Source organism: Bombina bombina, chromosome 5, assembly GCF_027579735.1.
Source record: "Bombina bombina isolate aBomBom1 chromosome 5, aBomBom1.pri, whole genome shotgun sequence".
Taxonomy (NCBI): Eukaryota; Metazoa; Chordata; class Amphibia; order Anura; family Bombinatoridae; genus Bombina; species Bombina bombina.
The window spans coordinates 400475573-400503498 of NC_069503.1; the positions used below are offsets into that span (position 1 = coordinate 400475573).

The following is a 27926-nucleotide window of genomic DNA, read 5'->3' on the forward strand; positions in this document are numbered from 1 at the left end:
ACAACCCAAAATATAAGTTATTCTCATGAAGAAAAGAGAAACTTAAAACATCAGCAGAAGAATCAAACTGAAACAGCTGCCTGAAGAACTTTTCTACCAAAAACTTCTTCTGAAGAAGCAAATACATAAAAACGGTAGTTTTTAGTAAATGTATGCAAAGAGGACCAAGTTGCTGCTTTGCAAATTTGATCAACTGAAGATTCATTCTTAAAAGCCCACGAAGTGGAGACTGATCTAGTAGAATGAGCTGTAATTCTCTGAGGTGGGGCCTGACCCGACTCTAAATAAGCTTGAAGAATCAAAAGCTTTAACCAAGAAGCCAAGGAAACAACAGAAGCCTTCTGACCTTTCCTAGAACCAGAGAATATAACAAATAGACTAGAAGTCTTTCTGAAATCTTTAGTAGCTTCAACATAATATTTCAAAGTTCTCACCACATCCAAAGAATGTAAGGATTTTTCCAAAGAATACTTAGGATTAGGACACAAGGAAGGGATAACAATTTCTCTACTAATGTTGTTAGAATTCACAACCTTAGGTAAGAACTTAAATGAAGTCCGCAAAACCGCCTTATCCTGATGAAAAATCAGAAAAGGAGATTCACAAGAAAGAGCAGAAAGCTCAGAAACTCTTCTAGCAGAAGAGATGGCCAAAAGGAACAACACTTTCCAAGAAAGTAGGTTAATGTCCAAAGAGTGCATAGGCTCAAATGGAGGAGCCTGTAACACCCTCAAAACCAAATTAAGACTCCAAGGAGAAGAAATTGATTTAATGGCAGGCTTAATATGAACTAAAGCCTGTACAAAACAATGAATATCAGGAAGAGTAGCAATCTTTCTGTGAAATAAAACAGAAAGAGCAGAGATTTGTCCCTTCAAAGTACTTGCAGACAAACCTTTATCCAAACCATCCTGAAGAAACTGTAAAATTCTAGGAATTCTAAAAGAATGCCAAGAGAATTTATGAGAAGCACACCATGAAATGTAAGTCTTCCAAACTCGATAATAAATCTTCCTAGAGACAGATTTACAAGCTTGTAACATAGTATTAATTACTGAGTCAGAGAAACCTCTATGACTTAGCACTAAGCGTTCAATTTCCATATCTTCAAATTTAATGATTTGAGATCCTGATGGAAAAACAGACCTTGATACAGTAGGTCCAGCCATGCTGGAGCCACCAGCAACACAAAAGATTGTTCCATGATGATTTTGGAGATCACTCTTGGAAGAAGAACTAGAGGCGGGAAGATATAAGCAGGTTGATAACACCAAGGAAGTGTCAGCGCATCCACTGCTTCTGCCTGAGAATCCCTGGACCTGGACAGGTATCTGGGAAGTTTCTTGTTTGGATGAGAAGCCATCAGATCTATTTCTGGAAGACCCCACATCTGAACAATCTGAGAAAACACATCCGGATGGAGAGACCACTCCCCTGGATGTAAAGTCTGACGGCTGAGATAATCCGCCTCCCAATTGTCTACACCTGGGATATGAACCGCAGAAATTAGACAAGAGTTGGATTCCGCCCAAACAAGTATCCGAGATACTTCTTTCATAGCCTGGGGACTGTGAGTCCCACCCTGATGATTGACATATGCCACCATTGTAATATTGTCTGTCTTAAAACAAATGAACGGTTCTCTCTTCAACAGAGGCCAAAACTGAAGAGCTCTGAGAATTGCACGGAGTTCTAAAATATTGATTGGTAATCTCGCCTCTTGAGATTTCCAAACCCCTTGTTCTGTCAGAGATCCCCAGACAGCTCCCTAACCTGAAAGACTCTTATCTGTTGTGATCACAATCCAGGTTGGCCAAACAAAAGAGGCCCCTTAAACGCTGGTGATTTAACCACCACGTCAGAGAGTGTCGAACATTGGGATTTAAGGATATTAATTGTGATATCTTTGTATAATCCCAGCACCATTGATTCAGCATACAGAGCTGGAGAGGTCTCATGTGAAAACGAGCAAAAGGAATCGCGTCCGATGCTGTAGTCATGAGGCCTAAAACTTCCATGCACATAGCCACTGAAGGGAATGACTGAGACTGAAGGTGCCGACATGCTGCAACCAATTTCAAACATCTCTTGTCTGTTAGAGACAGAGTCATGGACACTGAATCTATCTGGAAACCTAAAAAGGTGACCCTTGTCTAAGGAATCAAGAAACTTTTTGGTAAATTGATCCTCCAACCATGTTTTCGAAGAAACAACAATAGTTGATTTGTGTGAGATTCTGTAGAATGTAAAGACTGAGCTAGTACCAAGATATCGTCCAAATAAGGAAACACCGCAATACCCTGTTCTCTGATTACAGAGAGAAGGGCACCCAGAACCTTTGAAAAGATTCTTGGAGCTGTTGCTAGGCCAAATGGAAGAGCAACAAATTGGTAATGCTTGTCTAGAAAAGAGAATCTCAGGAACTGATAATGTTCTGGATGAATCGGAATATGAAGGTAAGCATCCTGCAAGTCTATTGTAGACATATAATATCCTTGCTGAACAAAAGGCAGAATAGTCCTTATAGTCACCATCTTGAAAGTTGGCACTCTTACATAGCAATTAAAAATTTTCAGATCCAGAACTGGTCTGAATGAATTTTCCTTCTTTGGGACAATGAATAGATTTGAATAAAACCCCAGACCCTGTTCCTGAAAAGGAACCGGCATGATTACCCCTGAAGACTCCAGGTCTGCAACACACTTCAGGAAAGCCTGAGCTTTTACTGGATTTGCTGGGATACGTGAGAGAAAAAATCTTCTCACAGGAGGTCTTACTCTGAATCCTATTCGGTACCCCTGAGAGACATTGCTCTGAATCCATTGATTTTGGACAGAATTTGCCCAAACATCCTTGAAAAACCTTAATCTGCCCCCTACCAGCTGAGCTGGAATGAGGGCCGCACCTTCATCCGGACTTAGGGGCTGACTTTGGTTTCTTAAAAGGCTTGGATTTATTCCAATTTGAGGAAGGCTTCCAATTGGAAACAGTTTCCTTGGGGGGAGGATTAGATTTCGTTCCTTATTTTGACGAAAGGAACGAAAGCGATTAGAAGCCTTAGATTTACCCTTAGGTTTTTTATCCTGAGGCAAAAAAACTCCCCCCCAGTAACAGTTGAAATAATAGAATCCAACTGAGAACCAAAGAAATTATTACCTTGGAAAGAAAGAGATAGTAATCTAGACTTAGATGTCATATCAGCATTCCAAGATTCAAGCCACAAAGTTCTTCTAGCTAAAATAGCTAAAGACATGGATCTAACATCAATTTTGATAATATCAAAAATTGCATCACAAATAAAATGATTAGCATGTTGTAGTAAACGAACAATGCTATATAAGTCAGAATCCAATTCTTGCTGTGCTAAATTCTCCAACCAAAAAGTTGAAGCAGCTGCAACATCAGCCAAAGACATTGCAGGGCTAAGAAGATGACCTGAATATGAATAGGCTTTCCTTAGATAAGATTCAAGCTTCCTATCTAAAGGATCTTTAAAGGAAGTACTATCTTCCATAGGAATAGTGGTTCGTTTAGCAAGAGTAGAAATAGCCCCATCAACTTTGGGGACCTCTTACGCTTATTAGAAGGTGGAAATGCAGACAAACCTTCTGAATAGAAGCAGTAACAAATTATTTAAAAATCATAGGTATATCATGTACATAAGAAGTTGAAGGAACTGCAACCGGAAATGCACTATTACTGATGGACACACTATCTGCATGTAACAAATGCACTTAGCTTTGGTAGAACCGATGTCAGGCAGCAAAGTTCCAACAGATACTTCGGAGGCAGGATCAGATTGAGACATCTTGCAGAATGTAAAAGAAAAAACAACATATAAAGCAAAATTATCAATTTCCTTATATGACAGTTTCAGGAATGGGAAAAAATGCAAATAGCATAGCCCTCTGAAATAGAAAAAGGCAAGAGGCAAACAGCAATGGGGCAAATAAATAATGAAAAAAAGTTTGGCGCCAAGTATGACGCACAACGTAACTTAAAATTTTTTTGCCACCAGCCATGTCCGGATATGACACACTTGCGTCACTAACGGCGCAACCCTGTGTGAAACTTCTGCGTCAATTACAACGGCGGAAATGACGAACTTGTGTCAACGGACGTGCCTTTCGCGCCAAAAATTCTCACGCCAAGAATGACGCAATAAACTGTAGCATTTGGCACACCCGCGAGCCTAAGTCAGCCCGCAATTTGAAACAAAGTAGTCAATTGAAAAAAAGACTAAACCCCAGGTAAGAAAATATTTCTTAATAACTTTTCCAAAATATGAAACTGACAATCTGCAAAAGGAAATACATGAACCTGACTCATGGCAAATATAAGTACAATACATATATTTAGAACTTTATATAAATGCATAAAGTGCCAAAACCATAGCTTAGGTGTCTTAAGTAATAAAAACATACTTACCCAAAGACACCCATCCACATATAGCAGATAGCCAAACCAGTACTGAAACAGTTATCAGTAGAGGTAATGGTATATGAGAGTATATCGTCGATCTGAAAAGGGAGGTAGGAGATGAATCTCTACGACCGATAACAGAGAACTTATGAAAAAGACCCCCGTTAGGAAAATCATTGCATTCAATAGGTGATACTCTCCACGTCCCTCTGACATTCGCTGTACTCTGAGAGGAATCGGGCTTCAAAATGCTGAGAAGCGCATGTCAACGTAGAAATCTTAGCACAAACTTACTTCACCACCTCCATAGGAGGCAAAGTTTGTAAAACTGAATTGGTGTGGTGAGGGGTGTATTTATAGGCATTTTGAGGTTTGGGAAACTTTGCCCCTCCTGGTAGGATTGTAAATCCCATACGTCACTAGCTCATGGACTCTTGCCAATTACATGAAAGAAATAGCTGGCACGCTTGCACACAAGTCATTAGTGAACTTACACAACAAATATGTATTTGCCCCCCTCAAAGGTAACTCAGTAATTAGCAATAGTAACAATATACCTGCTTCTCTGTATAATGTTTTTTAGTATGATGTATCTATACACTGATGATTATGCTGCGCAGTTAGGGTTGCCCCCTCAGCCATGTTTTTCTAGACACTTATGAGTTACACATGCTGCAGGGTGTACAGGAAGGAACATGTATAGTGTTTCTGGATAGTACTATTCATATTCCCCTTGCACACCCTGCAGAATGTGTAACTCATAAGTGTCCAGGAAAACATGGCTGAGGTGGCAACCCTATGCGTAAATATCTATACACAGATAATGACCATATGGCCACACTCCTATGTATAGACTGGCTGTTTTGTGCCCCACCCAGCAATTGTGCCCTGGGGCACCAATCATAGCTCTGCTTGATACAACTAGCCTCTTAAATTAAAAAAATAAAAATGAGTAACTGCTGCTCAATAAAAATATATAAAAAGGGGGGGCGGCGTGTCTGGGCAGCGGCCATGCTAGGTCGCAATTTCTGAAGCTCCTAGGACAAATATGATAATCCGCCAATAATCTCTCATCAACAAAACCATTAGCTCATGGGAATACTAGATTTAGCACCTATTTGTCACGCTGATTAGCACCATACCAAACTCAATGTGCATACATTTCCTGGGACCTGATCTGGACCGCTGATGGCTTAGGCAGCGGCCTTTACACGAACTTTGGCAGCCCCCCCCCCCCTGTATATCAGGGTAGACCAGCTTTCAAACTGCTGTTGTCATAACTAAAATCGCTAATACAGATAAGAAGCAACCTTATAAAGAAAGGGGATTATTAAAACTATGAGGGAGTTATACCGCTTAATATACACTTTATTGAAGGACTTTGAACAGGATTTCTGCATAAAAATGGAGGAACTGAGGACCTCAAGTCAGAAGTGGGGTTGATCGACGGATCACCGCTCCAAATGGATCCCCACGCAGTAACCTCAACCACCCAAGATGAGTCGTGGCCCGAAGACAAAGGATCACCTAATCTACCAATGAGGAAGCTGACTCCGGAGGAGAGTATGAAACCGGAGCTACATGATCACAAGTCAACATACCTGCTAGGTCTCAATTGAGGGAGAGTCTCCTGCTATTAACAAAACAAAACTGCACAAATTTGGACATTGATTATCCTAGTTGACACTGCATTAGATGTATATTTAGGTTGCATACATCATAATCTAGCCTTGCAGCCCCATTGTAATACAATTAAAAGTATAAATACTTTTAAGTAACTAGGGTTGACTATAATTATTAGGTGTAACCCACATATTATAACCCCATCTGTGGGCAATCCACAGATGTGAATGATACTCACCTCATCAATTGCACGTTTAGGAGCCGGCTACACAGTGGGTGTTGGGGAGATGACACTCTGATCTTTATAGTTAGCGCTGAGGAATCTGTTGGCGCTCTACAAATAACCGATAATAATAATAATAATATAGTATTCTGATGTCTACACACTAGCAGAGATCGGCTGTTCTCTTTATAATACCTTACTGAATAGTTTTGTAGTGCTACTTGTTATTAGTTTCATATCTTTGTACTGTTCTGACCTATGATAGTTATTATAACCCGTTTCCTACACCCATCATACTACAAGAATGTTTCTGCATTCAGCAAATGATGAATAGTAATATAAGTACTTTTGACGTGTTATTTAATCACTTTAATTCAGGGGTCCATTAGATATTGTTGCCCCCCCCCCCCTGTAGACCTTAAATTGTCTCCTACTTACTTCATAGTATAGCTGACACATATCTTATTAACTGTTCCCCACCTGCTACACTTAAATCCTAGTAACCAGTTGGCACATTATACAATATTAAGTACAGCATATACCTAAGCTCAATTGATCTGTATATAATTCTTTTCAGCTTACATGTGACTAGATATCATGATAGACTATCTCCACTAGTTTCAAATGGGATTAATAGGCCCAAAAGCAGCCTTCATAATATCTGGAGATTTTTATGCTTTAAAATATGTTTCTTAGAAATATTTGTCTCATATTATTTAAATTTTATCTACTATATCAGTCAGCTAAACCCTTATACTTTAAAGTATTTCAATGGCCCAATAGTGGCCCCGTGGTAACTACCATTCAACCCTCCTTTAACGCTTCAATAGGTCCAAGAGTGACCGACTCAGTAGTTGCCTTAACTTTAGAATCTATATGAAAAATTAGGTTTCATTTTTTATTTGTCCAAGCCGGTCACTGGTATTTCAGGGATATTTTATCGTCTAGGATATCTTAGGCTAAACAGTTAGTGTGTAAATAAATACTTTATTTTTGCTCTAACTAAAGTTAATACTAAATACTTTATATATACAATTATTTCCTTGTTTATTGTAACTCATATTTTGTTATTATACATTGTTTTCTGAACAGTAATACTTTAACCAGAGAATAATCTGTATGCTAATTGTTATTGTGAATGGACATGTTTTGTATGATGTCATTTATAAAAACCTCAATAAAAGAATTAAAAGTTAATATATATATATATATATATATATATATATATATATATATATATAAACACTGGTTAATACCAATCCTCAATTTTATGTTTTTAATATTTGCATCTGCTCTCATTGTTTTTGCTTGTTGCAATTTTATCAGATAGCATTCAAATGAAATGAATATGCTAAAGCTAAAATGACATTCCCTAATTTGCACATCATATAGGCATTACTTGCTGTTAATGGACCCTTAATTGTGTTTTTTAACCCCACAATGGGATAAAACACATAGGTAAAGACATGAACAGTAACTGTAAGCATTGCACCTTCCAAACAGAACGCAGCAGATTGTCGACTGTCTCTCCTTATTGACTCACTGGTTTTCTCTTTTTTTTTAAGTAATTGTGTTTTACTTGTGTGCTTAAAGGAACATGTAACACAATTTTTTTCATTCATGATTTAGATAGAGAATACAAATTTAAAAAGGTTTCCAATTTTCTTCTACTATCAAATTTGCGTCATTCTCATGTTATTCATTGTTGAAGATATACCCAGGTAGGTAGAGTGCCATCTAGTGCTCTTGCTAATGTTTAACATTGGTGCAAAGTGTGCTGCCAAATAGGTCTACAGACACATGCACGCTCCTGAGCTTGCATGCCTGCTTTTCAACAAAGGATAACAAGAAAATGTGAAAGTTGTTTAAAACTGTATGCTCTATCTGAATCACGAAGAAAAAATTTGGGTTTTATGTCCCTTTAACTTCTTAGCATAGGTTAAGCACACAATTAAGCTAATCAGTGATACCAAAAATGAGTTGTCCTTATAAATTAGGTCTTGTCATTTTTCATTTAAATGCCCCCCCCCCCCCCACACACACACATACCTTTAGCACACTTTATTTCATCTTGGGCTCACCTGGGGTCTGATTATACCCTTCTTGCTAAGGTGATTAAAGGGACAGTGTACTGTAAAATTGGTTTACCCTTAATGTGTTCCAGTGACTTGTTACACCAGCTGCAAAGTATAAAATGCATGAGTATTTGCTCCTTAAAGGGACATAATACTCATATGCTAAATCACTTGAAATTAATGTGGCATAACTGTAAAAAGCGGACAAGCAAATATCACCTGAACTTCTCTTTCTAAAAAAAAAAAAGGAAGATATTTTACTTCAAAATGTATTACGCTCACAATAGTAAATGTTCTGTGTAGTGCTCTGTATACAGTTTAACGACTCATGTTGTACAGGGTCTTACACAAACTGGTCTTTAAAGACCAGCGACGTACCCTGTACGACATAGGTGTTTAAAGCGTCTGGAAGCGATCCTGATCGCTTCCAGACACTTTCAAGGTATTGCCGTGATACCTCGATATTGAGGCATCACTGCAATACCTTTTTCGCGCACGCCCCTGCGATCTACACCAGTTGTGGTGGGAGCGGGTGGTGATGTGTGGTGGGAGCGGGTGGTGGGGGGGAAATCTTTATTTATAAAAGGGATCTGGGAGAGGGGGGTATTGAGGGGGGACCCAAAATGGCACCAAATAGTGAGAGGGGCTAGGATTAGAGAGCTGTTTGGGGGGGGGGGGGCTCAGGGAGGGTTGAGTGCTAAGGGGGGATCCTACACAGCAGCATATGTAAATATGCTAAAAAATATATATTAAAAGATAGCTTTTATTTTAGTACTGGCAGACTTTCTGCCAGTACTTAAGATGGCGGGGACAATTGTGGGGTGGGGGAAGGAAGAGAGCTGTTTGAGAGGGATCAGGAGGTGTGATGAGTCAGGAGGGAGGCTGATCTCTACATTAAAGCTAAAATTAACACTGCAAGCTCCCTACAAGCTACCTAATTAACCCCTTCACTGCTAGCCATAATACACGTGTGATGCGCAGCGGCATTTAGCAGCCTTCTAATTACCAAAAAGCAACGCCAAAACCATATATGTCTGCTATTTCTAAACAAAGGGGATCACAGAGAAGCATTTACAACCATTTGTGCCATAATTGCACAAGCTGTTTGTAAAAAATGTCAGTAAGAAACCTAAAATTGTGAAAAATGTAATGATTTTTTTAATTTGATCGCATTTGGCATTGAAATTGTGGCATGAAATATACCAAGATGGGCCTAGATCAATACTTGGGGTTGTCTACTACACTAAAGCTAAAATTAACCCTAGAAGCTCCCTACATGCTCCCTAATTAACCTCTTCACTGCTGGGCATAATACACGTGTGGTGCGCAGTGGCATTTAGCGGCCTTCTAATTACCAAAAAGCAAAGCCAAAGCCATATATGTCTGCTATTTCTGAACAAAGGGGATCCCAGAGAAGCATTTTACAACCATTTATGCCATAATTGCATACATTGTTTGTAAATAATTTCAGTGAGAAACCTAAAGTTTGTGGGAAAAAAAGTGAACTTTTTTTTTATTTGATTGCATTTGTCGGTGAAATGGTGGCATGAAATATACCAAAATGGGCCTAGATCACATACTTTGATGTCTTCTAAATATAAATATATATATATATATATATATATATATATATATATATATATACACACGTCATGGGATATTCAGGAATTCCTGAAAGATATCAGTGTCCCAATGTAACATGCGCTAATTTTGAAAAAAAGTGGTTTGGAAATAGTAAAGTGCTACTTGTACTTATTGCCCTATAACTTGCAAAAAAAGCAAAGAACATGTAAACATTGGGTATTTCTAAACTCAGGACAAAATTTAGAAACTATTTAGCATGAGTGTTTTTTGGTAGTTGTAGATTTGTAACAGATTTTGGGGGTCAAAGTTAGAAAAAGTGTGTTTTTTCCATTTTTTCCTCATATTTTATAAAAAAAAATTATAGTAAAGTATAAGATATGATGAAAATAATGGTATCTTTAGAAAGTCCATTTAATGGCGAGAAAAACTGTATATAATATGTGTGGGTACAGTAAATGAGTAAGAGGAAAATTACAGCTAAACACAAAAACCGCAGAAATGTAAAAATAAAATGGCCTTGTCCTTAAGGGGTTAAGGTACTTTCAGCTGCATGTTGAAAAATAACAGCCAATCAGCTTAAACAGTGCTGTATCACACTTTGTTTTACTATGATTTCATGAGATTTCACTGAATTCTCGTGAGATTGCATAGTACAATTCGTTAAACTGATCAGCTAGTTTTGTTCTTTGAAACTACAACCCATTAAATGGGCTGTATTTGCAGGGAAATCAGACCATATTATCTTATCACTTTCTATATACATAAATGCTTCCTTATCTTAGATTTGTCTGTATAACCAAAACCCAATACTTAGGGCCTGATGATCAAAAACTCGCCGGCATGGAGAGAAATCTTTTAAGTTTTTCTTTTAGCATTATAATGTAATCTATGTGTATGTACTTCACATCCTGAACTCTGCAATGTCAGATAAACACTGTAAATTTGCCTTTTGAAATTTTTTGGAGGGACCTTACAGTACTAACGAGACATCTTAGATAATCTCGCCAGAGCGTAGAGTTTAGAGCATTGGCCCTTAGAGAGAACAATGGAAATGCAGCATTTTATTGCTTATCCCCTATACCCCCACTAGGAGCGTAATTTCTTCTGCTGGGTATTTTTAAATAGCTTCTCTAAAGCCAACACAAAGTATTGAATTTTTTAGTAAAGTAGGGAAACCCCAGGGAACAAAAAAAAACCAAAAACTATTTCAATTGCAAAAATAAAGGTAAACTGGTTATTTTTAAAAAATTTAATACATTCTAGCAGGTCAAATAGATTAAGTGGGAGCACATTAAAGGTGATGACATTTTACAATACATTGTCCCTTTAAGCAAAGACCATCCTCAGCTTGTCTGACTTCATAACACTAGCAATTCAATTATTCACAACACTTACACGTGCGGTAAACCCTGCAAATATCATTCAAAATACAAAGCAGTAAAAATATTTTATAGTTTCAATTTAACAATTAATTAAAAACAAAGAAGCAATAAGCCTCCCACAGAGCTAACACAAACCTTAAGCGGTATGCTACAGTACTAAAGTATTGAGTTTACAATCTAAACTCCAGAATCAAATATAAAATCCTATATCTTATTTATCACTGAATCCCCTAGTCAGCCCCAGTTAGTCTCCCATGGCCCACTCTCCTCATATTACCTCGTCACACTTAGTCTTACAAGAGGTTTGTAGAGCTGTTTTAGGTCTCTGGAAGGTACTAAAGTACATCCTCCAACCTTTTTTAGACTTTACCTAACACTCACATCTTCATTCGAAGGGATATGAAACCCAACATTGTTCTTTCATGATTCAGATAGAGCCTCCATTTTAAATAACTTACTTATTAACTTCTATTATCAATATTTCTTTTGCCTATTGGTATCTTTTGTTGAAAAGCAGGGACGTATGCTTAGGAGCCGGACCATTTCTGGAGCACTAGAGGGCAGCAGTTTTTAAAGAATGTTAACCATTTGCAAGAGCACTTGATGGGAGCACTATTTCTTGCCATGTAGTGTTCCAGATTCCTACCTAGGTATCTCTTCAACACAGATTATCATGGGAACAAAGTACGTTTGATAATAGATTTAAATTGGAACGTTTTTTAAAATGGTATGCTCTGTCTAAATCACAAAATACATTTTTGGGGTTTCATATCCCTTTAAGTTTATAATTCATTGTTTAAGGGACGTAAAAGTGCAAAAAGAAAATACTCTGATATGTTTGAGCCATTTATTATTGCAGTATTGCTTCCATGTGACCATGTGTTTAACTACTGCAAAGATGTAAGCATATGATAAATGAAACGCAATTTGTTTCTTTCATTATTCAGATAAAGAATACAATTTTAAGAAAGTTTCCAACTTCTTTTTACAATCAATTTTGCTTACTTCACATGGTATTCTTTTTTTTTTTATATATGTTGTATTTTTATTGGTAATCCGTTTCAGGGTACAGAAAAGAAAAAAGGATATATCGGGTTTCATCACAATAGTTACATATTTGGGGATAATTTACAGATCATTTTAGCAACTGTAATCTGTTTTCCTCCTAAGGATCCGATAGACATGAAGTAAACTTCAAACAATTTCTGTTAATAAAAAAATGAACAATATTCAAACTACTTTAGCTTAGTAATTATCATAGTATCTCTTATCCTTTAACGGATACCTTTGTTTCCTTATTTTTTAATAAACAAAAACCAAACCACCATATAACAACCACAAAGACAATCACCACATAACGGACAAAACAAAAAACAAACAAAACATTGTTATTCTTGGTTTAAGAGATATGTAGGTAGGTAATGTGCACATGCCTGAAGCACTACATGACAGAAAATAGTGTATTTTGTTGCAAAACTTCTGCTATATAGGGCTGCAGACACATGCACCCTTCTGAGCTTACCTTCCTGCTTTTCAACAAAGGATAACAAATAAAATTTGATAATAGAAGTAAATTGGAAGGTTTTTTTAAAATTGTATGTTCTATTTGAATCATCTACGAAAAATTTGTGGTTTTATATCCCTTTAAAGTCAGCTCCAGAGCAACAATGATCTATTGTGTAGCTACCAATCACTAGCTAGCTCCCAGTAGGGCACTGCTGTACCTACCTATGTATGAACAAGGTCAAATTGATAGAGGTAGATTAAAAGTCTCTTAAAATTGCAAGCTCTATGTGAACTATTACAATTTAATTTTTACTTTCCTGTCCCTTGAATGCCCACCATTTTTTTTTCCATTCCATTGTTGCACATTATGTGGATGCAACATTTTACTCTTTCTAGCTTTTGTGTGGGTTTTCTCCAAACTGTGCAGCTAGGTGCCACCCCCTTGCTTATGAGTTACACTTGTACACCAGTCCCACTTTATAATGATCTGTCTCAAGCAGTGCCCTCATTAAAGACATATACTAAATGTAAAGCTTGTGGTTTTGTTAAAGGGCTATTAATTACATTAATGCTAAAATTGTCACAAATCTATTTGGTTGATAAATAATATCAAATGCATTGATCAAAAGCAAAATCACTATGAAAATCATTTGAATTTTTAAAATATCTTACTTAGAATCTCCCTGTTCCAGACCGTCTATATTGAGATGGGGCTTTCTAGCACTGTGATGGACTTTTTTCTTCATTCAATTAGGGTGGGGCAATTTTAATATGTAATACAAGTGGGCAACCAGACATGCATTCACGCCACCCTCTGTTTTTGTTGCTGGTGAATTCACGCTGAGCCGGTAATGTAGCTGATCTTCTAGGCATGCGCAGGAATTCACATACACGTGGGTATACCCAGAATATGACAGAATTGTGTATACCCCAGTGCAGTATCACTTATATGTCAAATTATTCAATATTGTATTACCCTTTAATAATTGCATTATTTCTAAGTTGCCAATGGAGTATTTCCTTTTATAAACAATCAAAAACATATTCCTTAGAAAGACTGTTGAAAATACAGGCCCCCAAAGTAGAAGCGCATTGCAACAAAAGAGAATACACCTGTGATCACTGACACACAAGTTAGATCATTAAAGCAAAATTGAGTTCACCTGTGATTTCCAATTAGCCTAATCACATGGCCGTGGTTATACAATGACCTGTGAACACCAGAACTGTCTCAGTTTTAGACCTATGGGTTGTATCTGCATCATGGCTCCACGTGGAAAAGAATTGCCAGAGGAACTTAAAAAACTGTTTGTGAGACTTCACAAAGATGGAAAAGGATACAGGAAGATCAGTGACCAACTAAAAATCAGTCAAAACACAGTTGCAGCAGAAAACAGGAGGTATAGAATGAACCACACTAATAAGAGTCGCAGTGACCGTCCTCCTAAAATGACGCAACAGACAATGCGCTACTTGCACAATCTAGCTCTGGAAAACAGACGAGCTTCAGACTTGGCTGGCTCAGGGGTTATCAATGGAAATTGGAGATTCTGTGACAGGTCAGACAGTGTGAGTGACATTGCATAATGTCAACCTCTAGGGACGGTGTTCAACAGAAAAAAAAAAAACTTACTTTCTTTTTGGCACAAAACTGCAATATTAAACTTTGCTAAACAGCATGAAAAGAATCCTAATAACATTGGGAGCACATTCTTTGGTCAGATGAAACAATGATAATTTTTTTTGGCTCAGATGGGGTCCAGCATGTTTGGCGTGAACCTGGTCAGGATTATTACAGTGAATGCATCGTCCCAACAGTGAAGCATTGAGGTGGAAGTGTGATGATATAGGGCTGCATGAGTGCAAAAGGTGTTGGGGAGATGACATTTATAGATGGAACCATGAACGCCAGTAGATATACCAAAATACTGGCTGACAATGTTGCTCCCAGTCTCCAGAAGTTTGGCAGAAGAGGAATATTCCAGCATGATAACGATCTAAATCACACTGCCAACATCACAAGAGAGTTTCTAAAAAAACATAAAGTGAAATCTATGACTTGGCCAAGTATGTCGCCTGACTTAAATCCAATAAAACACTGAAATGTAAAGCAACACAACCCCCAGAAACGAGTAGCTGAACATAATTGTATCTGAAGAATGTAAAAAACAAATGATTGAAAAAATAAATTATTTGAATCTCAGTAATGTAAGGTGAATGACTTTTGTTGCATTGAGTTCCTACTGTTCCAAATCTAAACGATTAGATTTAAATTTTACATAAGAGCAAATACCCTTCAACATATAAGTAATGTAATTACTGTAAGGTGATACAATTGTGAATCATTTGACATTTAAGTGATATTGCACAGGGCTGTACTCACATCTGTTGTATACTATATGTGTGTATATATATATATATATATATATATATATATATAAAATAAGTGTCAGGATACCAAGAGAGGAAACAAAAGGCAGAGGAGGACCAAAGGGGCCTATAAAGGTCTTTGGTAAAGTTGGAAATCTGCATGACGTCAGGTGGGATGTTCCCATAAGGTACAGCTGGACAGCCCAAGTGTTGGGATAAGCACATAATATCGACAGAACGTGTTTTGCTATAACTATAAAGAGATATAAAAAGGAGCATGAATTTCACTTAGTTCTCCAGTATGTCTACACATAGGGCTCGATTTATCAAGCTGCGGCAGACAGGGGTGTACATATGCACCCCTGTCCGCCACAGCTCACCACTGGTGGACAGAATTTCACTGGTGGACTTTAACAGCCAATCACACGCGTGCAGGAGCTGTCAATCTCCCCTAAGAGGTGGAGAAGAGTATAGGAAGCAGCATGTCCTATCCAAATCAGTATGCTACTAACATGCTTTTACCTTGACACATTGCTATGAACTAAACAAGTTTTAATGTAACAATTTTAAGTTTGCTCTGGGAAGGAGGAAAAGAGATTTAATAAAACGTTGCATATTTAAGAGATAGAGTGCAGCCTGGTCATTCTTTGGCTCCTAAAGATATTAGGAGTCTCTTCTTTGTTTTAATTTTTGGTAAATTTTAGAATATCATTGGTAGTGATGAATGAACCTAGCACCAAAATCAAACTTTAAAGGGATTTGAAACTTAAACATTTTCTTTTGTGATTCAGACAGAACATACCATTTTTTAAATGTACTGTGCCCTATGTAGTTCTGTTATCATATTTAAAAAATGTAGAGTGTGATGTACACAACCGTATAACACACCCTTAGGGGGCGCCTCCTAGTAACTACAAGACCAAATAGCAAAAACAAACAATTAGTAGTTGTTAACATAAACATGAAACATTGCAAAAAAATGTCCATAAAACCAGTATGTGGAAAAGATCCAAAAGGATGGGGCAGCTCTCTGTCAAAGGACGGTCATCCTGATATATTGTTATCTGTAGAGAAAGAAAAACAGAGGCGCCACCATGGCCTAGCACCACCAGAGCAGATGTAGACAAATGCAGGTTGAATGTATATACTCACAAACAAAAAGCACCCAACGGTGCTAGTGGGGCAGACTGGAACTTCGCAGTGGTCCAGCTCACTGATATCCCCCAGCAGAGATCCAATCGATTTTCCTTGAGAGAGCCTGTAGTTTGATGCCTGAGTGAACAAAAGAAGAAAACACACATAGCCCAGTAACGTTTGCACCAGAGCAGACTATAGCTATAAGGTTGCACTTACAAGATAAAATGCACCTCCAGGTGCAATACCAGACCTTACAGCCTCCCAGTTGACTGTTCACACCAAAGCGGACAGCCGCCACCACAAATCTTGTTCCAAAGTTCACAGCAGTATGTAAACGGTGACCAACACCACCACAGCAAGTGTATATTAAAAAATACTTTATTTAAAATGCGACGCGTTTCTCAGCCACCTGTGGGCTGTTTCATCAGGCAATAATACCTGGCAATAATTTTTTGCAAAATTTTAGTGATTTATCTGTTCTGTTTCAGTAATTGATTCTTACATTGATCTATATGATGTCAGCAAGTCACACTTTTCATTTTACATTTTTAGTTTCTTTTCATTTGCTAATTTTGTGAATAATTTTTAAAAAGTTCTATGGTGCAGGAAAATTGTTCATATCCTTGGCATTTTGCAAACTACTGTAAGAAAATAGAAAGTAGAAAGAGGGCGCCACAATAGCGTGATACCATCTGGATATGTAGGTATAGATATAAGTAAGTATTATGCTTACCAGATGGTGTGACACTGTGCTGTGACCAGTGCAAGAAAGCAGGCTAGCACTTATCAGTGGCTAGTACACTGTGGAAGCCAAGCTCCAAAGGCACTTGTCCTAGTTGAAACTCTAAGTGTGTCTCCTGTTGGCTGGACTTCAGGTGCTGCAGAGGTGTAATCTTTTGTGTGTTGTTCAGTTGGTATTGATAAACCACAACACAGACAACTTCAATAAAATGGCTTTTAATACTTATGACACGTTTCTCAACCTCAAACAGGTTGTTTCACTTTTTTATCTGATGAAACAACCTGTTTGAGGTTGAGAAACGCGTCATAAGTATTAAAAGCCATTTTATTGAAGTTGTCTGTGTTGTGGTTTATCAATACCAACTGAAAACACACAAAAGATTACACCTCTGCAGCACCTGAAGTCCAGCCAACAGGAGACACACTCAGAGTTTCAACTAGGACAAGTGCCTTTGGAGCTTGGCTTCCACAGTGTACTAGCCACTGATAAGTGCTAGCCTGCTTTCTTGTACTGGTCACAGCACAGTGTCACACCATCTGGTAAGCATAATACTTACTTATATCTATACCTACATATCCAGACGGTATCACGCTATTGTGGCACCCTCTTTCTACTTTCTATTTTAACAGTTGTTCCACACTCTCTGGGATCAAGAGGAGCAGCCCTACCCACGTAACAGGAGGATACCTTTATCCCTTCAATTTACTACCAGTCTATGGACATTAAACAGGACTAATACGGTAGACTTGATCTACTATACTTTAAGTGTATTACCTGGTTTTATATTGATTATTGCTTTTTATATTTTAAATATCAGCGCTCTTTTATATCCCTTTATTGGGATATGTTCATTTTTACTGTAAGAAAATGTCATACTTTTTTTTTTTTTTTATCAAATTCCACTCCAGTATTTTCATCATCCATTTTTTCTTTACTAGCTGAAATATTAGAAATAATATGGCTAAGTGTGTGTCTATTAAACCTGTATTGGAATAATTCTACATTTTTGAACTATAGAATTGATGCATTGAGGTTAACATATTACTTCCTTTTCATTCTCTAAAATTGGTTTTAAAAAAAGCTGTGCATATTTAATATTCCAGATTTATAAATGAATCTTACAACCTGCTGTTCTCTCTAAGAAATCCCTCTTTCAGCACCATTTATTTCCTGAAGGCAGGGAGCATGAGAACAGATGCCTCACTCACTGGAGTGGCAAAGACAGGATCTTGTCCATGTGACAGGATGTATCTTCATCCCTCCATCCTTGGAACAGGCAGCTTTAAAAAAAAAATCAGACATGCTGATGCAGCAATAGCTGCTTTAGATGCATGATGTATAGCTGTTATTAAGACAGCAAGCACACTAAATAATGAAACAATATACCTTTGAAAAAACAATATCAGCCACCATTTCACATTTTTTAGTCTCCATGGTGACCTGGCACCAGGTATTGCCTTATCACCATCTTAGGGGCAATTTTTATGGTTTAAGAAAGTTCAGTAATTGCTTCCCTCAAGGGAAATTAGAAGTCTCTTTTTTCTCTAGAAGATAGTAATGTTAAACACAATTATGGAATTCAAATGCTCTAAGTTTAATATTTTAAAAAAATAATAAAACAAAATAGCAAATACTTTTAGACAACATTTTAGAGTAGAGTGTTGCTTTTACATTGTCATTTTTTATTTCATCTTCAGATATGGTGATTACATTTGCATTTTGTGTGGGATACTGTGCATTATATGTAATAGAATATGTGTCAGACTCAATCACATGACAAAGTAATCTCATATAATGCTGATGAATATTTTGTTCACACTTTCTGGTTCTGTGCAATGTCTTTTTTTTTCCAGATGGATAAACTATTGCAAAATGATTTCCTGCGTTAGGCTCTGCATTGTGTATCTCTTTACCATGCAGTATTTCTATGGACTGGATAAACTGGCTATTAAATTTAATTACAGTCTGAATGACTGCACATCTTGATTTTTCCTTTCCTTCCCTGATCTCATTTCCTCTTGATGGGCTGCCTTTTTCTCAAGTTATTTTTTAGATGAAATACAATAAATCTGAAAGAATGTAAAGACTCACTAACTGGGAAGAATGCTTTAAAGGGCACAGGTGATTGTTAACCTGACACCTTTGGGCTGTGTAAAAGCATTTCTATGGCTATAGGTGTACACTGATAAATCTGGTGACTCATTTACTAAAGCTTTGATTATATCAAATGTCATATCTGTATTCTGTGTGATAGTAATAGGTTTAAAATAAATCATTGGTAGATTATTACATTACACACATCACACTGTGTAACTGACACAGCAAGACCTTTAACAATGGAAATTTCTTGTCTATGGTTATATTTTTTGTTGCTAAATGGTAAATACTCTTTTTTTTTTTTACCATAACCCATAAGACGAGATCTTCCATATTCATATAAATATGTTTTGTTGAATATTGAAGAAAATATTCCAGAGAATAAAATATTGTAAATAAGATAAGGTATAGTAACAAATATATCATAATTTTGAGGTAACCCAAAACTCTCAACAAATATAAAGTGGCACATTTCATATTTTACTAGAAACAACTTATGAAAAATGTTTATTTTCCACACTGTGCTGACTTGAATTGAAAGACCATGGATTATAACAGACCCCTTTCATGTTCAAGGATATTATCAGAGCACACTGGAATATGGATATATCACATGGTTTGAAATTGTTAGAATGGGTTTTCCCACCTTTTTATTTATGTTCCTCATCAGTGTCTACCAGAGGGTGTACAACATATGCTCTCAAGTAAATTTTTAGCTGCACTTGACTTTGGGAATTGCCAAAATGTGTTTAAAAAGTCTTTGTTTAATTACCAAAAAGAGGAATTGAAAGCTACAATAGAAATCTATTCTCTAAGGCAGTGTTTTTCAACCAGTGTGCCGTGGCACACTAGTGTGCCGTGAGAGATCCTCAGGTGTGCCACGGCAGACTGACAACAGTGCGGGGGTGTCCCTCTTTCAAATTTTGAAATATTGGGAGGTATGTGACAGGCTCATCAGGCATCATTTACAACCATGACATTGACATTCATTCACAGACAATCATTATGATTGTTTGTGAATGAATGTCAATATGTCATGTATAGTTTGTAGGAGGCATGGCATGACAGCACAGTACAGTGTGTGTGTATATATATATATATATATATATATATATCCTGTATTAGGCTACGTGTGATTTTGTAAAATTTTGGGATGGTGGTGTGCCGCAGGATTTTTTTAATATAAAAAAGTGTGCCACAGCAAAAAAAAAAAAGGTTGCAAATCACTGCTCTAAGGAAAGAGCATTTAACTAATCTACTACACAGTAAGACTCCAACAGAGAATCAGAAAGTCACCAATCTATGAGAAGAACACTTGATATTTTCTTTACTCATTCAAAGCATCTTTAATGGTCAATGTTGATGCCTCAAAAATGTCTTCAGTTTTGGACGAATGTTACTGAAGTTGATCATTTATAAGGTATTGATAATGATAATGCTGATCTAAGAGTCAACTCTGTAATTCAGCCCCAAGGATCAGGGTGGGCTCCAATGTGGGGCATTGGGGGGCAATGCCCACCCAAATAGAATGCTGTGCCCCCTCAAAACATATTGATATGATCATACGCTCTAAAAATAATAAATAAAATAATGAATTGTTATGTAATGCTGCATGCTGGGGGCGGAGTTAGCTGCCGAACTGTGAGGTCGCATCACGCATCTGCAAGGAGCTCCGTGTCTTAACCTCTTATTTGGAATTGGAAGTTAGAGACTTTTTGGACTTGTCTTTAACCTTTTGCCGCCGTTATGCCATTGTATTCCGTCACAACGGCACTGGGCTTTAAAGCCGTTATGAAGGAATACAACATCATAGCCAATGGCTGTCCTGAAGCCTACTGCGCTTGCAGGATTTAATCGCGGTCTGGAGGGCGTTCCTAGCATCATAGGGACGTCCCCTAGACCCAATCCCATAATTGAAATCTCGCGATCATTTGTACGATCGCGTGATTTCAATTTGTCTACATCGGAACAGTTGTTCTGATGTAGACTTTATATACCAGTCACGAAAGGGTTAACCCTATTAATTTTACCTAACTATCGTGAGTTACTCATTTTCTTAAACAATAGATCATGATAAGAATATGATTGTATCATATAAATATAAGTCTATAAATGGCTACTGGCTTCCATCGATGCCTCAAAAGTGCACTGTGGTCTTAGGTCAGGCCTCAATAGAAGCCGGTAGCTATTTATAGACTTTTATTTATATGATACAATCATATTCTTATAGGTTCACAGTACATAGGTTGTATTAAGTAGCCTGATATCCGTTAGTTATTGTGAAACAGGTATAGCTAAATCTAATCTACAACATTACCAGTACCTGAAAACCTAGTATCCTCACTGCTATTGCAAACAAAGGGGTTCATTGCATTGGGGGTTTGGGGTGCATGGCTGTTTAGGGGACATGATAGAGATTTGAGAATGAGTTTAAGGGTTTTGGACCATGGTGATTAAGCGGTAAATTGTTTTTTAAGGAGCTATTGCACTGGGGGTCTCAAGTTTAATGGCTCCGTTTTAGTGCACTGCATAGGATTTAGACTTCATTCTTTTACCTAGTGCACATATTCTCCAAATGTTAATAGTGGGGGATAAGCCAGCCAGAAACGATGCTTTCCTGCAGAATATGTAGTCTGCTCTTATTTTGACTCTCATACATGCTTTGTATGTGTGCCCCCTCGTGAAAAAAATGCCCCCCGCCCATTTCATTTGTTCTGGAGACGACCCTGCCAAGGAGATGTAGTACTTTTCTGTTTCAGCTATAGGGATATATCTAAATCCTTAGAGAACATACCCAGACTACAGTGTATTTAATATTTTATCTGTCATATCTTTTTAATGGTTTTAACTCAACTTCTTAACATTTTTTTCATGTATCATATATATATAGATAGATAGATAGATAGATAGATAGATAGATAGATAGATAATAAATAAAATGAAAAAAGATGTGTAATCAAAAGAGCAGGTTGGGCAATATAGTTATCTGGAGAAACTTATATGTAAGCATTTTCCAGATTCATTCTCTGCCCAAACAAAGTGAGATATTTTACACTGATTTGACATATATCGAGCATAAAGAAATGACCAATGTACAATAAAAAATGACCAATGAGCATAAACATGAAAAAATAACCAATTTTTATTGTATAAATAAAAAGTGTAATATCATACTTTTGTATTGCATTAAATTGAAACATATTACAGGTACAAATCCCTAAATCCAGTATTCCAAATCTGGAATTCTTCCAAAATCCAGACCATTTAATTAATTAAAGGGACACTAAACCCAACATTTTTCCTTCCTGAAGAAATAGCAATGCACGTGGGTGAGCCAATCACACGAGGCATCTATGTGCAGCCACCAATCAGCAGCCACTAAGCCTATCTAGATAAAATTGCATGCTCTTTCTAAATTATGAAAGAAAAAATTGGGGTTTTATGTCCATTTAAAAAAAAAATTGTATATATGAGCTGTATGTAAATATTCCTTATATGACATAAGATATTGTTTACAATTGGTTCCTTGTCCTTTCAAGCTGTCTAATTTTTCAAACTATTCTAAAATACAAACAATTCTGGTCCCAAGCAGTCTGGATAAAGGGTTTTGTACCTGTAGCTAATTTTATTGACCAACATAGCAGAACATGCTTTAATACTGAATCTGTGTTTCCTTTGTCTACTCAGAATTCAAGTGCTGATCATCGTGTGCGACTTGACCTTGGGCTTTGGGACAAATTTAGTGAACTTGCTACAAAGTGCATTATTAAAATAGTAGAATTTGCAAAGCGGTTACCAGGATTCACCAGCCTGACAATTGCAGATCAGATCACTTTACTTAAAGCAGCATGTCTGGATATTTTGGTATGTATCATCACATAAGTTTGCTATCTTCTATATACTGAACATTTCTATAGTATAGCTGAAATGAAAAACAACTTTAAAATATTTTCTTTACTAGGGCACTCATATTGTTGATGTTTTGTTAAAGGTACAGTAAAGTCATAATTAGACATTCATGATTTAGACAGAGCATAAAACATTTAACAACTTTCCAATTTACTTCTATTATTTAATTTGCTTCATTCTCTTGTTATCGTTTGCTGAAAGGTTTATCTAGGAAAGCTCAGGATCAGCAAAGAACCTAGGTTCTAGCTGCTGATTGGTGGCTGCATATATATATACCGATTGTGTTCAGTTAGAAACCAGTGGTGCATTGCTGCTCCTTTAACAAGTAATACCAAGAGAATGAAACAAATTTGACAATCGAAGTAAACCTGGAAAGTTGTTTAAAATTGTATGTTCTACCTAAATCATGACAGAAACATTCTGGGTTTCATGTCCCTTTAAGTATGAAAAGTTGTTGTTGATTTTTTCTTCTGCAATTGACACCTATTTTGTTCCCAGGTTATGACTAAACTTTTTTTAATACATTACAAAAGAAGCCATTTTCACATATGATAACTAGATCCAGAAACGTATTTCTTGAGCCCTGACATCATTGTGTGCGCTTCTTGGCGGTGGCATAGATCCTATTTCAGTTGTAAAACTTGTCACAAACATTATTATAGACATTTATGGACAATTTAGTATACAATAAACATAAAGGGGTCGATTACAATCCTTTAAGAAAACGTATCAAATGATTTATCTATAGAAATCCCCATAGACTTAGCTGGTCTTTTTCTGCTCATAATCCTTAGATAACATTTTTCTAATGGATTGTAATTGACCCCTAACTTTTTTAATTTAAATACCTGTAGTATGTTGAAGAATGTTAATGACCTCATGACACATGCGCACGTGATCATGAACAGTATTGATGCTAAAGCAGCTTAAATTGACAGGTTTTCAAACCTGTCCTCAGGCTCCCTAACAGAACAGATTGTGCGGATATCTGAACTGGAGCACAGAGGAAATAATCAGCTGAATAGTAAACATTATTTTACCTGCTCTTACCCAAGGTAATCCTGAAAATCTGGCCTATTGGGGAGGCTTGAGGACAGGTTTGAAAACCAATGAGAGAGTATAGATTTTTAAACAACTTTCCAGTTTACTTCTATTATCAAATTTGCTTCATTCTATTGGTATCCTTTGTAGAGTAAACCGCAGTATGCTCAGGAGCAGCTGGTGATTGTTGGCTGCATATATATGCCTCTTGTCATTGGCTCGCCCAGTGTGTTCAGCTACCTCCCAGTAGTGCATTGCTGCTCCTAACCCTACCTAGGTTTACTCTTCAACAAAGGATGCTAAGAGAATGAAACTAATTTGATATTGGTAGTTAACTGGAAAGTTGTTTTTTTTAATTGCAAGCTCTTCTAAAAGTGAAATGTTTAATTGTGACTTACTACATAAGAAAGTATTTTGGTTCCTTGTTACATAGTTTATGTATATGCAGTAACAGATGCCTGTAGCTTTATGAATAATGGGATGTTTTTTTTACAATTTGTCAGTTGCTATTATGTCTGATATTTTTTTTTTAAAAAAGAAACATTAATAATGATCTGTTTATGCACTAAGAATATTCTTCCTCTTGTTTTCCTTTTGTTTGATGTTAGGCTAGCCGTAGCATTTACAGAATCTCACATTTTTGTAAATAAGTTTTTATATCCTTTCATGTGACAACACTGAAGAAATGACACTTTGCTACAATGTAAAGTAGTGAGTGTACAGCCTGTATAACAGTGTACATTTGCTGTCCCCTCAAAATAACTCAACACACATCCATCTTTGTTAAACTGTTGGCAACAAAAGTGAATACACCCCAAAGTGGAAATGTCCAAATTGGGCCCAATCAGCCATTTTCCCTCCCCGGGTTGTCATGTGACTCATTAGTGTTACAAGGTTTCAGGTGTGATTGGGGAGCAGGTGTGCTAAATTTGGTGTTGTCGCTCTCACTCATACTGGTCACTGGAAGTTCAACATGGCACCTCATGGCAAAGATCTGAAAAAAAGAATTGTTGCTCTACATAAAGATGGCCTAGGCTATAAGAAGATTGTCAAGACCCTGAAACTGAGCTGCAGCATGGTGGGCAAGACCATACAGCGGTTTTACAGGACAGGTTACACTCAGAACAGGCTGTCTTTGGGAAATAGATGTATGAGTGCTGCCAGCATTGCTGCAGAGGTTGAAGGGGTGGGGGGTCAGCCTGTCAGTGCTCAGACCATATTGAATCAAATTGTTCTGCATGGCTGTCGTCCCAGAAGGAAGCCTTTTTTAAAGATGATGCACAAGAAAGCTCACAAACAGTTTGCTGAAGACAAGCAGACTAAGGACATGGATTACTGGAACCATGTCCCATGGTCCGATGAGACCAAGATAAACTTATTTGGTTCAGATGGTGTCAAGCGTGTGTGGCGGCAACCAGGTGAGGAGTACAAAGACTAGTGTGTCTTGTCTGCAGCCAAGAATGGTGGTGGGAGTGTCATGGTCTGGGCCTGCATGAGTGCTGCCGGCACCGGGGAGCTACAGTTCATTGAGGGAACCATGAATGCCAACATGTACTGTGACACACTGAAACAGAGCATGATCCCCTCTCTTCAGAGACTGGGCCACAGGGCAATATTCCAACATGATAACGACCTCAAACACACCTCCAAAACGACCACTGCCTTGCTAAAGAAGCTGAGGGTAAAGGTGATGGACTGGCCAAGCATGTCTCCAGACCTAAACCCTATTGAGCATATGTGGGGCATCCTCAAACGGAAGATGGGGGAGCGCAAGGTCTCTAACATCCACCAGCTCCGTGATGTTGTCATGGAGGAGTGGAAGAGGACTCCAGTGGCAACCTGTGAAGCTCTAGTGAACTCCATGCCCAAGAGGGTTAAGGCAGTGCTGGAAAATAGTGGTCACACAAAATATTGACACTTTGGGCACAATTTGGACATTTCCACTTAGGGATGTACTCACTTTCGTTGCCAACGGTTTAGGCATTAATGGCTGTGTGTTGAGTTATTTTGAGGGACAGCAAATTTACACTGCTATACAGGCTGTACACTCTCTACATTGTAGCAAAGTTTCATTTATTCATTGTTGTCACATGAAAAGATATAATAAAATATTTACAAAAATGTGAGGGGTGTACTGACTTTTGTGAGATACTGTATGTAGGATAATAGTAGAGATTTAGGGCCCAATTCTCTAAAGCTCTCTTGTTTAGCAAGGTCCCTCAAATAAATTTACAAAAGGCAAGTTTTGTCTTGAGAGCAGTTTATCCACTTTTAAAGGTTTCTGGGTGTGAAGAAGAGACCCCTACATTACAATATAATGTCTTCAGCTTTATGTTCCATAAAAACACCAAATAATGTTTTTAAAAAAAGGCACTAAGCATGGCTGGATATTTTTATTTCTTAATGTTAAACCTCCAGGCACCAGCTTGACCTTCTTGGAAGATACAGCGCAAAACAGGCAAATTCTTGAATAAAACAAAAACGTGGAAAACTCCAAAAGTTGAAGTTTAAATTATTACAAACTGATTAGTCATTTGGCAGCCAGAAAAGTCTATGTTGTGTGCATTGTGCCCCCTTTTTTTGGTTGCCACAGAGTTAAATTAATAAGGAAAGAGTTAACAGAGATAATGATTTACAGACTTTGAGGTATCCTTTTGACCCAGATGGATCACAGCTTGTATTATAAATCATGCTGCTGAACAACAACAACAAAAATCAAACATCCTTTCTCAGAGTACACTAGCTGCTTTGACCTTGCCTTCATATTCAGTTGTGAATGGACTCTCATCTATGACATTGATGTATGGCATAAACAGAATAACAGGGTAAAACCATCCTCTGTTCTGCAGTGGGTGTAGTGAAGACTGCCCTAAGGTTTTTCTCCCTTTGAATTCATTCCTACTGTACTCCCTTATCTCAGCTGTGTGTGTGGTCTTTCTCCACAAGACACTTCAATATATCATCAATTGCATGCCTGTCATTATTATACTATTATGATAAGGCTATGCTGCCACTCTTATTGCAGAGCACATACCGTGATTTATTAAGTATGAACATTTCTCAAGCTTAAATAATTACTATTTCAGTGGTAGTCAGCATTTGGCCCTAAGATGTCACTTGAAAGGTTTGCAAAGTATCTGCAAGGTTTATTATTATAATATTTTTATTTTCATAACAATCACCAAGTTTACTTCTGATTCATAATTTTATAAGTGACATAGTGTTCAGGTATATACTGTAGAGACTGTAAAACATGATTATTTACTGTAGTTTTATATTTATGGAGGTATAACAGAATACTAATACTATCATACCAAGAACAAATTCAGAGGAAGTAAAATTAACCAACTTTACTTTCACTTTATATTTCCTGGTTTCACAAAGTGAACCTGGGGATTAGCTAAATTCCTGCCTGGAAATATCTGGTCAGACCCCCAAGCCACTCTTACAAACTTCAGGTTCCACCCACAGACTTACTGATGACCATTTGCATTTTATTTTTATACACTGTATATCTCTCATATATTATAATGTAGCATTATAAAGTTAAAGTTATAAATATGTTTAATAGGGCATAGTGCTTATTATTAGAAATTACCAAATTTAAAGAAATACAATTATTCAAATTTGTATGTATATACAGTACAGTATATACACGTTTGTGTGTGTATATATATATATTCATACATATAAACACACACTTGTGTATGTATATATATATATATATATATATATATATATATATATATATATATATATATATATATATATATATATATATATACACACACACACACAGGGAGTGCAGAATTATT

General features: G+C 37.1%; 1 protein-coding gene across 1 annotated transcript in view; it reads left to right on the forward strand.

Moving 5' to 3' along the window:
* RARB (retinoic acid receptor beta) overlaps positions 1–27926 on the forward strand; it is a 443986-nt gene that overhangs the window by 373041 nt on the left and 43019 nt on the right. The window contains exon 5 of the mRNA XM_053714235.1: positions 22849–23025. Coding sequence (XP_053570210.1) covers positions 22849–23025 — 177 coding nt within the window. The remainder of the gene's footprint in view (positions 1–22848; positions 23026–27926) is intronic.